Source organism: Amyelois transitella, chromosome 15 (genome assembly GCF_032362555.1).
Source record: "Amyelois transitella isolate CPQ chromosome 15, ilAmyTran1.1, whole genome shotgun sequence".
Taxonomy (NCBI): Eukaryota; Metazoa; Arthropoda; class Insecta; order Lepidoptera; family Pyralidae; genus Amyelois; species Amyelois transitella.
In genome coordinates this window covers 355215-370111 of record NC_083518.1, presented here as the reverse complement: position 1 = coordinate 370111, position 14897 = coordinate 355215, and the positions used below count along the sequence as shown (strand labels likewise).

General features: G+C 36.0%; 3 protein-coding genes across 3 annotated transcripts in view; all 3 read left to right on the top strand.

Annotated features, from left to right (window-relative positions):
• LOC106136492 (2-hydroxyacylsphingosine 1-beta-galactosyltransferase) overlaps nt 1-14897 on the top strand; it is a 46505-nt gene that overhangs the window by 8477 nt on the left and 23131 nt on the right. The window lies entirely within an intron of this gene.
• Nucleotides 6414-8483, top strand: LOC132902546 (uncharacterized). Its single transcript, XM_060948179.1, has 2 exons — nt 6414-8336; nt 8456-8483. The coding sequence occupies exons 1-2, from the start codon at nt 6856-6858 to the stop codon at nt 8481-8483; spliced, it is 1509 nt and encodes a 502-aa protein (XP_060804162.1). The 5' UTR covers nt 6414-6855.
• On the top strand, nt 8357-11580 carry LOC106136491 (uncharacterized). Its single transcript, XM_013337056.2, has one exon. It carries the CDS (start codon nt 8584-8586, stop codon nt 11347-11349), a length of 2766 nt encoding a protein of 921 aa, XP_013192510.2. The 5' UTR covers nt 8357-8583; the 3' UTR covers nt 11350-11580.

The following is a 14897-nucleotide window of genomic DNA, read 5'->3' as shown; positions in this document are numbered from 1 at the left end:
GTTTTATTTTAGCGAATTTAATCTTGTGAAATTGAAATTTATTTTACATAAAACAAACTTACATAAACATAAAAAAATCACCACTCTTTCCCGAAGGGGAAGGTAGAGACTACATCTTTCCACTTGCCACGATCTCTGCATACTTCCTGCGCTTCATCCACATTCATAACTCTCTTCATGTAAGCTCGGCGGTTTCGGGTACTTTTGACCTGACCCTCAACCAGGACGTCCTTAATTTGATCAAGATACGTTCGTCTAGGTCTTCCCACTCCGACCTTTCCCTCCACACTCTGTATATCTGCTTAGTCAACCTGCTTTCATTCATCCTCTCTACATGACCAAACCATCTTAACATACCCTTTTCTATTCCTGTAACTACATCTTCTTTCACATCACAACATCCCCTTTTCACGCTGTTTCTTATCCTGTCACTCAATTTCACACCCAACATACTCCTTAACGCTCTCATTTCCACTGCATTTATTCTGCTTTCGTGCTTCTTTGCCATACCCAACTTTACATAACTGTCTAATTATACCTTTGCAATAAAAGTTTAACATACTGTTTCCTTTTGCGGACGAGCCTAAGGTTTGTATATAGTCTTGGATCTTGGCTACACATTCAGTTGACTGAAACTGAGCAAGTTAAGACTCTATCACTGCCACCGACACTAATTTATAGCCTATAATTTTAATTATTACATACATACATAAGGTCACGTCCATATCCCATGCGGGGTAGACAGAGTCAACAGACTTGAAGACTAAATGGCCAAATTCAGCTTTTTGGCTTAATGATAGAATTGAGATTCAAATAGTGACAGGTTGCTAGCCCATCGCCTAAAAGAAGAATCCCAAGTTTATAAGCCTATCCCTAAGTCGCCTTTTACGACATCCATGGGAAAGAGATAGTGTTCCTATTCTTTTTTTGTAGGTGCCGGGAACCACACGACACTTATTATTATGTGAAAAGAAAGCCCTAGTGCGCGATAGTGCGGATTTACGCTATTTCGGATGCTAGCAACATTCGAATGCATCTCTTGCGTCGTAGACAGAGCCAACAGTCTTAAAAAGACTGAAAGGCCACGCTCTTATGATGGAATTTTATTCAAACAATGACAGGTTGCTAGCCCATCGCCTACAAAAGGAATCCCAAGTTTGTAAACCTAGCCCTTGGGAAAGATAAAGAGTGGTTCCATTCAAAAGAGCCGGAAACCACACGGCATTGAGTACACATAACATATCTAATATAATTAAAACGAGCAATTCTTGTATATATATATAATCAGGATCTCGGGAACGGCTCCAACGATTTTCATGAAAGCTACAGATTAGGGGCTTTACGGCTCAAGGAATCGATTTATCAAGGTCTTAGGTTCGAGAAAAGCTCGGTTACCAAGATATATAAACATTTTAAAAATCGCGTTTTAAGAAACTATATCACCGCCATCTCTGGTAGACCGAGCAAAGCTCGGTCAACCAGGTACTAATAATATCACTTAAGGAAACAAATGAATTCAAATTCAACCAGTGTAAACAACGAATTTCACGTCTATATTCCAATCATAACTTTCCTTTGAAGGAGCCGGGTAAGCACCCATTGTAAGTGGTTATAGACCAATTAATATATATTAGGAAGTAGCTATTACGATCGGCGAATAAGGCTGGGTGGCCTTTGGGTGGTGGTGAATGGGTTGGTAGGTTGATATTGCTAAAAGAAATAAAGCTTGAAGATGATTGAACGACGTGGTGGTTATAAAAGAAGATGTGATTTCTTTTACATCAGAAATCAGAATGATATAAGTGCCATAATCTGCCAATTTCTATGCTTTACACCCATGGTCTAATAGGAGTTGTTCCCTTGCAAAGGTTGCGAAAGACAGAGGGGAATCGCTTCGTGGATAACCTTACTTATCCAATTGAAGACCGTGGTTCGATTTAAAGATATTTATTCCCCGTAAAGAATACATAAATTCACTTACAATGACCTAATTAACTTAAAGAATGCATACAAACGCAGTAATGTTTTTTTTATCTGGGGGAACGGCAGTGCCCCTGCCAAGTCGAGCAAAAAAAAAGCGGCACGGCCGTTGGATCTCACAACTTTTTACGGTGGAAATACTGAGGCGAGACTTGGTTTCTTTTACAGGATGGTTTTGATGGCATTTATAATTTACATATATTGTTTTGGATATAAACTCTTTAGTCTTTAGTGGTTAAACGGGCGAACCCTTGGCTCCTTTTCAGAAAGAGGACCCAAACGAAACTTAAGTCAAAAATTAAGATGATGATAGTAACCCGAACGGGCTTTGAATTCACAGTGAAGGTCGTAATGTAAAAAAATCTTAGTTCGGTTAAAGATAAAGGTAAGATGGAATATGACACTGTTTTTACATACATACCACTATATCCGTTGCGGGGTAGACAGAGCCAACAGTCTTGAAAAGACTGATAGGCCACGTTCAGCTGTTTGGCTTTTTGTTGGAATTGAGATTCAAATAGTGACAGGTTGCTAGCCCATCGCCTAAAAGAATAATCCCAAGTTTATAAGCCTATCCCTTAGTCGCCTCTTACGATATCCATGGGAACGAGATGGAGGGGCCCTATTCTTTTTTTTATTGGTGCCGGGAACCACACGGCACACTGTATTTATACGAAAGTTTTAGAGTTCACGTAACTTAATCGTAACTTCATATCCGTGTTAAGGACATAATCAATTCTGACATCATTTTTGTTCGTAACATTTGCAAGTCTCGTGTTACAAGATAACGCTACGCTAGGTAATTGTTTGTTCATATTTTTTGCAAATATGTGTGAAAATTTCGTACTTAGTTCAAATTAAGCGACTCTTTGATTTTAAACAAGTTTTTTTATAATTTTCTTCTTAAAGGTTTCAACGTTTATATACCCTGTAGGTATACTACTAATCTAGTTTCAATATTTCTCGGATAGTAAAACAGAATTGTTTTCAACCAGACATATTGACTGATCATTAATTAAGTAAATAATTTTTTGTTCGCTTTTCCTATGTGTATTTATTCAATATTTACCCACTCAGTTTCAGCCAAACATGCTGCGAAAAATTTTAAAATAACAATTATTGCAATAAAATAATTAAATTGCATACATACATACATACATACATATGATCACGTCTATATCCCTAGCGGGGTAGACAGAGCCACCAGTCTTGAAAAGACTGATAGGCCACGCTCAGCTGTTTGGCTTAGTGATAGAATTGAGATTCAAATAGTGACAGGTTGCTAGCCCATTGCCTAAAAGAGGAATCCCAAGTTTATAAGCCTATCCCTTAGTCGCCTTTTACGACATCCGTGGGAAAGAGATGGAGTGGTCCTATTCTTTTTTGTAATGGTGCCGGGAACCACACGGCATTATTAAATTGCATTCGCGTTAAAAATATACCTATCTAAGTACTAAGCCTATTATACATACATTGACTATTTCCAAGGTCATTATTTTCGAGGTTATTATTACTACTTAGTGCATTTTCCGTAAAATATATAACTATGCTCACAATACGTTAATGTGACATCCATATGTTTTGTGTTTGTAATTTATTACCGTCGTAATGTCCAAGAGGTGCTTCAGTAAGGCAATAATCATAAGACTGACCATTAGTTTTCACAAGTAGTGTTGCCGAACTATCGATAGTAAAGTATCGATACCTGCCTTATTTACGCCTCTTCCGCCGAGGGATAGGCCCAGACTACACTCTTTCCTCTTGCTACGATAGCTGAACCTCGGAATTTACCTATGATATCTTGATTATCGATAGATTTTAAGCGATACATACATACATACATAACATCACGTCTATATCCCTTACGGGGTAGACAGAGCCAACAGTCTTGAAAAGACTGAAAGGCCACGTTCAGCTATTTGGCTTAATGGTAGAATTAGATTTAAGCGATCTGTCGATTATATCGACCGTGATGACAATTCTACATTGTATCAGTTTCTCAAACTATCAGTTGAACTGAACGTGGCCTTACAGTCATTTCAAGATATTTAGCTCAAGCCAGAAGGGATATCCCTTGCGGGATAGACAGAGTCAACAGTCATCAAAAGACTGAAAGGCCACGTTCAGCTGTTTGGCTTAATGGTAGAATTAGGATTCTATTTAAAAATATCTCTCAATATTTTATGATATTGAGAGATATCTCAATTCCGTCATTAACCCATCTGCTGAAATGAACGTAGCTTTTCAGTCTTTTCAAGACTTTGCTCTTTCTTCCCAGCAACGGACATTTTTTCAAACGATCGATAGTCTATTTAAACGTTATTATCGATAAACTATTGGGCTACAACACTAGTCGCAAGTGACCGAATGATAATTACAGGTCAGTTGATGTTGAGCCAACTAAGTTGTTTGAGAGTCATGCATGATCTTATTTACATTGTTTGTTTTATTACTTTCCGGAGTAATTTATTTTTGTTCCCTTCCTGTGGCTGACGTAGGAGGAGGCTAAAGATATAAATAACTAATACTTCCCTTCTTAGAGATGTTAATGACGCTTGAAGGTCCAGTGACCATTTTTTATACAACAATTCCATATATATTCCATCGAAGATTTTTATATTGAGGAAGTTAATTATAGCAAATATTATATTTCAATAAAATATGAGACCTTATATCACTGTTTTGTATTAAAATATTATTCTTCGATAAAAGAAAACTCTTATATTTTTACTAAATAGAAAATTTATAGTTGAGATAACGTAATTACCAAAAAATCTGCAATGAAAATAAACCAATATTTTCTTTTAATCTTCACAAAATTATATGGACACATTAAACTTTTATTACTATTATTATTTTTTTATTTATTTGTAAATCGTTGTTTTGTGGCTTCAATATAATCAAAGACAATCCCAAGATAATTAGTTTTGTTTAGGCCCAATGATGTCCAAAGCCTTTGCCAAAATGTTAAAAACATAACGTCACTGTCATTTTTATTGTAAAAAAAAAATTTAATTCGACTTTTGGCGGCTTCACCGGCATTACGCGCCGTTTCTAAAAACTTGTAAACTTTTATCTGAATACACAAAATTGTAAGAAAATTGAGTTATTATTGGCTCCATTGTGTCAAGCGAAGACATATTTTGGTGGCCCATGAGGGGAACCAACGAAAAAGCAAAACTCAAACATAATAGCAAAATTGTCGCGTCTGGCGCCATTAAGTCCAAGAACATCGAAGTTTGCAAAACTACAAAAGTTCACTATTACAAGAAGAAGGAACAGCCTGGAAATATCCAAATTTCAAATAAACCGAGGTGGTCATTGGAGTACCTAAAGCTTCAAACCAGCAGCGGACTAATAAGATAAGTGTTCCAGTCCTTCCATTTTCTTAACAGTACTTATGTACCTACATTCAAAAAGAGAATTTCCAAATTTTCATTTTCTGTTATTTAAGTGTGGTTAATTCTTGTGCATTCTATTGTTGTTATCAAATTAATGTTGTATTTATGCCTAAGTAACAATATAACCCAATTTATTGCAAAACAAATTCAAAATAAATTTCAAGAGTTTTGTGAAAATTGTACTGCCATAAGTTGGCAAATATCATTCTACATAAAATCTATTTCTTCTTAACTAAATAATCTAAATAATTATAACAAGTAAGTATTGATTCCAAAACATCATTATTTCATTTAACTAAATTACTAGGTACCTACTTACCTACTTAACATATCTAATAGTAACTCATTAAATAAATTTAACTAGGTATATTTTGCGTGTTTTCATAAACTTTAATAACATTACATAAAAATAACTTTAAATTTCTAGTTTGGTGGCCCATACTGTAAACATTAAATACAAATTTATCACGCCAATCCTTTCACCTTTCTGATTATTCCGCTGACTATTTCAGCCATCTGCGGTCGCTGTGTGCTGGCAACAGTGCGCTGCCTGCAGCAGGCTCAGCCCTACCTAGGGGGTATTCACTACAGAGGGAGTATCAGCGTAGCGAGGAGCGTGAGCCAATTCTTTTATTTATTTACTATAATTTCTTGTTCTGATCTACATTGAATTTTGTGTTCTATTTTTTAGTTTACTTAATTTTATTATAAATTCATAATGCCTAACCCTGCTTCTGAAACTGAGTCAAGCAAAAACCAATCAAAGGATCTAAGAGAGTTATACATAAAACGGAGCTCAGTTAAAGGGCAAATAACAAAATATAAAAATTTTCTTTATAATGTTAGTCAGAACAAGGACTTATCCAATCTTGAACTTGCAGAACTATCTGTCAAATTGAGTAGGTTTGAAGCACTATCATTGCGTTTTGATGACTTGCAATCTCAGATTGAGGTTTTAAATTCTGATAATTTATCTCACGAAATTGATGAACGAGAAAATATTGAGCATGAGTTTGTTGTTAATATTGCAGCGTCAAAAAAATTAATTGATGATTATAATAAAGAATCTCAACGGTTTGAATCATCTTTTCATGAAGCGAGTGCTTTTTCATCCAGCCACAATGAAACATATAACATCGGTTTTAAATTACCACAAATTCAAATATCTAAATTTAATGGAACATATTTTCACTGGCTGGAATTTCATGATACATTTGAAAGTCTCATTCATAACAATAATCGAATTTCAGATATACATAAGTTTCATTACCTTGTTTCCTACTTAGAAGGAGAGGCAGCACGAATAATTTCAAACCTAGAAATATCATCAGCAAACTACTCGGAAGCATGGAAACTTCTTTGTGACCGTTACAACAATAAACGTTTGTTAACTAATCATCATTTAAATTCATTGTTAAATATACAGCCAATTACACGTGAGTCCGAGAAGTCACTACGTTTCCTGGTAGACCACATGACAAAAAATTTACGCGCCTTGTCCAGCTTAGGCCAACCTACAGATAAATGGGATATGTTACTCATATTCATGTTTTCATCAAAATTAGATAGCCAAACCCTAACTAAGTGGGAAGAATATCGGAATACACTGGAAGATATTCCCAATTTAAATAATTTTAAACAATTTTTAATAAATCGTGCAGATGTACTAGAGGCTATAAATAGAACTAATTACGACATTAACTCCTCAAACAAAAGGTCACCTACATTTGCACGCAGCCCTCAGTCTCAAAAGACAAATAGTGCTAATAATAAAAATACTAAAAATATTTCCTATACAAAATCTTTTGCTAGTACTAATTCAGAGCGGACAAACGTATTTGTATGCATTATTTGCGGTGACAACCATCGAATTTATGATTGTGCAATTTTTAAGGCGAAGAGTGTCCAAGATAAATTAAGTGACGTTAAGAAATTTAAATTATGCTCTAATTGTCTTCGTCAAGGTCATCCGCTTAATGAATGTCGAATGGGACCGTGTCGTGAATGCAAAAAACGCCACAATACGTTGCTTCACGATCCTGACTCTAATAAAACTTCATCTACTACTGAATCTAACATCGCGGTAAACCATTCTTCACAAAATCAGCAACAAGTACTTTTGTCTACCGCACTTATAGAAGTTTGCAACCCAGTGACAAGGGCAACATCGAAGGTTCGAGCTCTCCTGGATTCAGGAAGCCAGTCTTCTTTTATTTCTTCTTCTCTTAAGGACGAGTTGGCATTAAACTCAACTCGTATAGATAATTTGCGAATTATAGGTATAGGCAATAGCAACTGCAATAATGTGACTGAGTCATGCACTATTAAAATTAATTCTATAAACACGCCTTTTAGCGTTCAATTGTCTTGTTTAGTATTAAACGAGTTAACTAGTGGACTACCTAAAACTCCCATTGATATCAAGGCACTAAAATTGCCATCTTCTATAGTCTTAGCCGATCCTACATTTTATCAGCCTTCTAAAGTTGATGTATTGATAGGGGCTGATCTATTTTGGCATGTACTTGGGGGAGAACAAAGAAATTTAGGTCCTAATCTTCCAAAATTGCATAGTTCCAAATTTGGCTGGTTGATTTCCGGTCCTATATATACAAAAGTAAACTACAACTCCGTTCAATGTAATCACGCATCTGTTCTACAAAATGCAGACGATGAAATACATAGAATGCTTCCTATATTTTGGAATCTGGAAGAGGTTCCCAATAAAACTAAATTGAGCGATAAGGATAAATTTTGCGAAAAACATTTTTTACTTAATACCACAAGGCTAGAAAATGGTAGATTTTGTGTGAAGCTACCCTTAATAGATGAACCCGATTGCTTAGGTGATACTTACGCATTGGCTAAAAAACGTTTTATTAATTTAGAAAAAAGATTTAAACGAAATCCAACTCTTAAATTGGAGTATTCTAAATTCATTAATGAATACAAAATGTTAGGACATCTCACAGAAATAACAACTAAACCAAACATTTGTTATTTTCTATGTCACCACGCTGTACTCAAGGAAACCAGTGAGTCAACTAAATTAAGAGTGGTTTTTGACGGTTCAGCGCCATCTACATCCGGTTATTCTCTTAACGACATTCTTTTATCGGGACCCAACATACAAGACTCTCTTTTCTCCATCCTAGTTAGAGCTAGACAATACAAATACCTACTGACTGGCGACATTGAGAAGATGTATCGTCAGGTGGAAGTCACTGAACCTGATCGTGACTTACAATTGATACTATGGAGAGAAAAGGAATCTGATCTCATTAAAATACTGAAACTAAATACACTAACTTACGGCACAGCGAGTGCGAGTTATTTAAGTACTAGGTGTGTCTATCAGTTGGGTGAAGAATGTGAAGATGAATTGATCAAAAATATAATTCAATCAGACTTTTACGTCGACGATTTGATAACTGGTTGTAATAATGAAATTCAATTACATTATATACAAAACAAAATTGCTAATGTACTGAGTTCTGGATGTTTTAACCTAAGAAAATACAAAAGTAATCTGCCCAGTCTAGTTCAAGATATCAATTCTAGTTTAAATTCGCAGGAAAGTCTAATGTTTAGCGAATCTACTAGTACCCTAGGTTTAGGCTGGAACCCGGTTAATGATACCCTACATTTTCCTACTATTGATATTCCACAAAATACAGTTGTTACTAAAAGATTTATTTTATCTCAATCATTCAAAATTTTCGATCCACTCGGGATCCTTAGCCCATTTATAATTATTCCAAAGATAATGCTACAAAAACTATGGCTAAACAAAATAGATTGGGATCAGTCCGTTCCAAAGGACATAGAAATGTCTTGGAACAGCTTTCAGAACAATGTACCTAGTTTACGTAATTTACATATACCAAGATTAACTTTGAGTGATGATGCTCTAGAAATTGAAATGCATTCATTCAGCGATGCCTCACAACATGCTTACGGTGCATGCGTATACATGCGATCTATAAGCACTAGCGGTACAGTCACCGTAAGATTGTTGTGCGCAAAATCTAGAGTAGCTCCAGTGAAACCCACGACGATGCCGCGTCTCGAATTGTGTGCTGCTTTGTTGTCTGCGCGACTGTGTAAATCAGTAACAGATGCACTTAAATACTCACCGTCACGGATCATTCACTGGTGTGACTCAAGCATCGTTCTAGCATGGATTCGTAATGATCCTAACAAATTAAAAACTTTCGTTGCTAATCGAATAATCGAAATAACGGAACTTACTGTACCTTCGTCCTGGCGCTATGTTCCAACTGATCAAAATCCGGCTGACTTGATCTCCCGTGGCGTAAATGGGAATCAGCTAATGTCAATGAATTTATGGTGGAAAGGCCCAAAGTTTTTATCTAAACCTGAATCACAATGGCCTTTGTTAAAAGGTTACAAAAATTGTGATTTGCCAGACATTGAGGTCAGGTGTAATACAATTATTAATATTTCTGATCCAATAATCAAATTTGAGAATTTTTCTAAATTGAATAAATTAGTAAGAACATTTGCATTCGTAAAACGTTTTATTTACAATGTCCAGCAACCCCAAAATAAATTTATTGGTAGCTTAAGTGTAGAAGAATTAAATAATTCATTTTATATATTATGTGCCCTTGCACAACGTGAGTCATTTCAACTTGAATATGATACATTGGTAAAAAATAAACCATTGCCCAATAAATGCAAGATTTTGTCACTATCGCCATTTCTTGATCATAATCACTGCATAATCCGCGTTGGTGGTAGACTGTATGCATCTGACTATTCTTATGAGAAAAAACACCCAGTTCTGCTCCACTCCTCTCATCATTTCACAAAATTATTCTTTGAACAGGAACATATTCGTAACATGCATGCTGGTCCACAGCTATTGTTGGCTGTGGTAAGAGAAAGAGTTTGGCCAATAAATGGTAGACGCTTAGCCAGACGAGTGGTTAATAATTGTGTGCGTTGTAAACGTATTGCAGGCAAAACTTTGAGTCCTAAAATGGGAAACCTTCCTATTCAAAGAATTACTCCAGATCATCCTTTTTTATCTGTGGGCATGGATCTAGCTGGACCCTTCTTAATTTTAAATCGACGAGGCCGCGGTAGTAAGCTCATTAAATGCTACCTTTGCCTATTTGTGTGCTTACGCTATAAATGTGTTCACTTAGAGGCTGTCAGTGACTTATCGAAAGATGCCTTTCTGATGGCTTTTCGTAGATTCGTAGCTCGTAGAGGAAGGCCAGTGGAAGTATTTTCCGATAACGGACGAAATTTCGTTGCTGCGGCCAAGGAAATCGGTCAATTTTTAAAGCAAAATTCGGAACCAATTGTTGAGTTTGCAAGTCAAGAAAATATTAAGTTCATTTTTAGTCCGGCATACGCTCCTCACTTCGGTGGTATTTTTGAAGCCGGAATAAAATCCGCGAAACACCATATCAAACGTATACTAGGTAACAGCCACCTAACATTTGAGGAGATAACAACATTGTTTGCGCAAGTTGAAGCCATACTAAATAGCCGTCCCTTGTATCCTCTATCATCCTCTCCTAACGATTTCCTCCCACTTTCTCCTGGACACTTTCTTATTGGAAGACCGTTGGTATCGCTGCCCTCTCCAAATTTGCTTGATTGCAAGGAGATCACATTAAGAAGATATGAACGCTTAGAGAAACTCCGCCAGCACTTTTGGAACAAATGGCAACGGGAGTATATTTCTGAATTACAACAAAGAAGCAAGTGGAAAACTAACTGCGATAAACTACAAATCGGTGACATGGTACTCATACAAGAGGACAACATACCACCTATGAACTGGAGACTTGGTAGAGTCTCCCGACTATTTCCTGGGAATGATGGAGTCTGCAGAGTAGCGGACATTGACACCACAAGAGGACCCGTACGAAGAGCATTAGTTCGGCTGTGCCCGCTGGTGGCACCTGAAGCAGATGATCAACTCGGTTGAAAGAACTCTTTCAACGGGCGGGAAGATGTTTAGGCCCAATGATGTCCAAAGCCTTTGCCAAAATGTTAAAAACATAACGTCACTGTCATTTTTATTGTAAAAAAAAAATTTAATTCGACTTTTGGCGGCTTCACCGGCATTACGCGCCGTTTCTAAAAACTTGTAAACTTTTATCTGAATACACAAAATTGTAAGAAAATTGAGTTATTATTGGCTCCATTGTGTCAAGCGAAGACAAGTTTTTTCCTAAGTCGCCTTGATATCATAGGGAGATACTGATGTAGTCCTTTTCTTAAGTGCCGGAACCACACGGCAAGTTATATAAAGATCTTGTCAAAAAACTGGGTTTAAGGGTCGTGGACTTTATCGAACAAGGCTTGAACGGGTTTTTCCAAGTAGAAATGCGTATTCAATTTATATCGATATCGAAATTTACGATATAATTGAAGTATTATGCCACGGGTGATTAAGGCTTTAGCCTTTATTAATCTTGACGTGACGTAATCGATTCTGAAAGTAATTTTAATATACCTCCTACAACAATCTTATCAATAACACAATAACCTTTATATCAACTTTATTATATTAACATAGAGTTCTAATTCCAATGTAAAGAGGTGAAGTCTGTATTTTTTTAGACAAAGGATTATAATCTTTAAAATGGATAAGCTAGAGTTCGGACTATATCGGGTTGTGTTTCGGAAGTTGAGTAGCGGCGAAAGTGTTTCGTAGCACACATTTTTTACTCTCACTGTCGGTCACGGCCGGTGCGATGGCATAGTTGTTAGAATGGCAGAAGGCGATCTTCGCGGTTCAAAGTTATTGGTAAATTGTTTAGAGATAATTGCTATGTTAATTGTAATCGAAACCTGAACTAGCCTGTTTCTAGTTAGAATATTTTACAGGAGGTTTTCTGACGAAAATCTAATAAATGCCCGAAGTGGATGTATGTAAGGCAGGCACTATGAACTGAAAAATCTTTGCAAAATACGTCATTATAAAATTAATGAAAATGTTATTTGATATGTACCTAACTGCTGATACCTACTGCTGATAAAAGCTTAGAAATATATACATATATTTAATAATTAATAACATATATTGAAGGATTGAAACTTATTCAGCAGTTCCAAGTTACATGACTACGCACGCATGATGTCAATTGTGTCATAATCGCAATGCTGTTATGATAAGTTTGATTTGAGCTAATTGTTTGTAAACGCACTTGAATGTATAAATAGTTGAGTAATTGGAGCCGAAAAGGGGGCCTTGGGAATTTTGTATGTATTAGTACTATTATTTCACCCCTTTTCCACCATGTACAAATTAAGGCGTGTCTATAAGCAATACGCCTTTGCCTTACACGTCAATGACATTTTTAATTGTCCAAATTAGTACCACTTTTAAATTAAAATTACACTTAACTTATACATATTAATAACTAAATACATACACACATACATATAATCACGTCTATATCCCTTGCGGGGTGGAAAGAGTCAACAGTTTTAAAAAGACTGAAAAGCCACGTTCAGCTGTTTGGCTTCATGATAGAATAATAACTAATGTTAATATTTAACTTTTTTATTAAGTGGTCTCTTTGATATTTGATTATTATATAACTATATATTTATAATAAAAATTGTAACTTTACATGCATATATATAGAAATATGTTGTCAGTGCAAGGTCACACATTAGTTGTAACTTTGTAAAATAATTTTCAAAGGCTGAGTAAGGGATGAAGCGGTGTCATTCAACATCCCAGGTTGCCGAGGTAGCCTTCTGTTTAATGTTATAATATTGTTGTGGCTATGCAAATGGCTTCCAGCCCACAATGAGAACGCATGCAGCACGCCTAATGACATTCCCACACTGTCTATGGTTTGATGAATTGTGTAATTTTTTATCTCATTTAGTGGAAATTTGACGAAAATAGAAATGTTTGTAAGTAGATCTTTTCAGATGACACCGTTGTGCTTAGAACCAAAATGTTTTAGGGTATTACGATGGATCGAAAATTCGATTGATATTTATTAGTGGTTTGACGGCTTCTGTGACGCAGCGGTAGTACGCTTGTCTGTGACACCGGAGGTCCCGGATTCGAATCCCGGTGAGGGCATGATGAGAAAAGAACTTTTACTGATTGGCCTGGATCTTGAATGTTTATCTATATAAGTATTTATTATAAAATATTGTATCGTTGAGTTAGTATCTCGTAACACAAGTCTCGAACTTACTTCGAGGCTAACTCGATCTATGAAATTTGTCCCGTATATATATATATATATTATATTTTGGCCTGTACAATATTTTTTTTATAACATGGAAGTGTTTATTTCTATCATAACATAAAAGAAAAGGCGAGTGTATGTTTGTTAATTACAAGAATTAACAGAGCGTGCGAATGAAACTGTAGGATGCAGAATTATGCGGTAGAATTAATAGAAAAACATTTTGACAATTTCACACACGGATTTCAGTATATTTTTCATCGCAGATATTAAATACAAAGTGTTTTGTTTAAGTTTTGTTTTAGATAGAAAATTAAAATGGAATTTTGAAATACATAGTTGCATATTTTTAACTTAAAATGTTTGCTGTTGAAAATGATTAAGCAAATAGGTATATAAAAGTAGCTGAACCCGTGACTTCGTCCGTGTGAAATAGTTATTTTAGGCATCATTGAAGCCCTCAAGGATGAATAATTTCCCTCGTTTTTTTTAACATTTTCCATTATTTCTTCGCTCTTAATAGTTGCAGCGTGATGTTATATAGGCTAAAGCCTTCCTCGATAAATGGTCTATTCAACACAATAACAATTTTTTAATTCGAACTAGTAGTTCCTGAGATTAGCGCGTTCAAACAAACAAACAGACTCTTCAGCTTTATAATATTAGTATAGATGAGTGTGAATGGACTGGTGGAGTGGGAAGGCCAAGACGAAAGTACCCTGATCAAATCGGAGACGTTATGGCAAAAACACAGGTCAAGAGTACCCGAAACCGACGAGCTTGCATGAAGACAGTAATGAATGTGAATGAAGCGAAAGAAATGTACAGGGATCGTGGCAAGTGGAAAGTTATAGTTTCTGCCTACCCTTCCGAGAGTCTTGAAAACCTATGTAGTTTTACAAGACTGTTGGCTCTGTCTACTAAGATAAAGATCTGAAAAGCATGTGCTTTTCAAATCTTAAGACGTATTGTTGATCTGTATGTCAGTTTGACAGTGTACTCTTTTATATAGTGAGACCAAAAAATATGGATTCACCAAGACAGCTTTACACTTACCAGCTCAGCGGTTTAGGAGCAATTACCCTCCGTGATGAGATATTACGCGGCATTGCGTAATAACTTTCCTGTCTTCGCGGATTCAAAGCCCATTTGTTGCGCTCCGCTGGCTATACTTCCGTTGGACTAGTTATGCCCCCTGGGTTCGCTCGGAATTTTCCTTGACAGTGGTACTAAAATTGTGTACATCGAAAATGCTGAAGAGTGTAAATATACATACATACATTACGGCCTCCGTGGCGCAGCGGTAGTAGGTACC

Coding starts and splice junctions, on each gene's coding strand:
- LOC132902546 (XM_060948179.1), top strand. CDS start 6,856: ATGACAAAAAATTTACGCGCCTTGTCCAGCTTAGGCCAACCTACAGAT. Junction 8,337..8,455: donor TTCATTAATGAATACAAAAT/GTTAGGACATCT, acceptor TTGACGGTTCAG/CGCCATCTACATCCGGTTAT.
- LOC106136491 (XM_013337056.2), top strand. CDS start 8,584: ATGTATCGTCAGGTGGAAGTCACTGAACCTGATCGTGACTTACAATTG.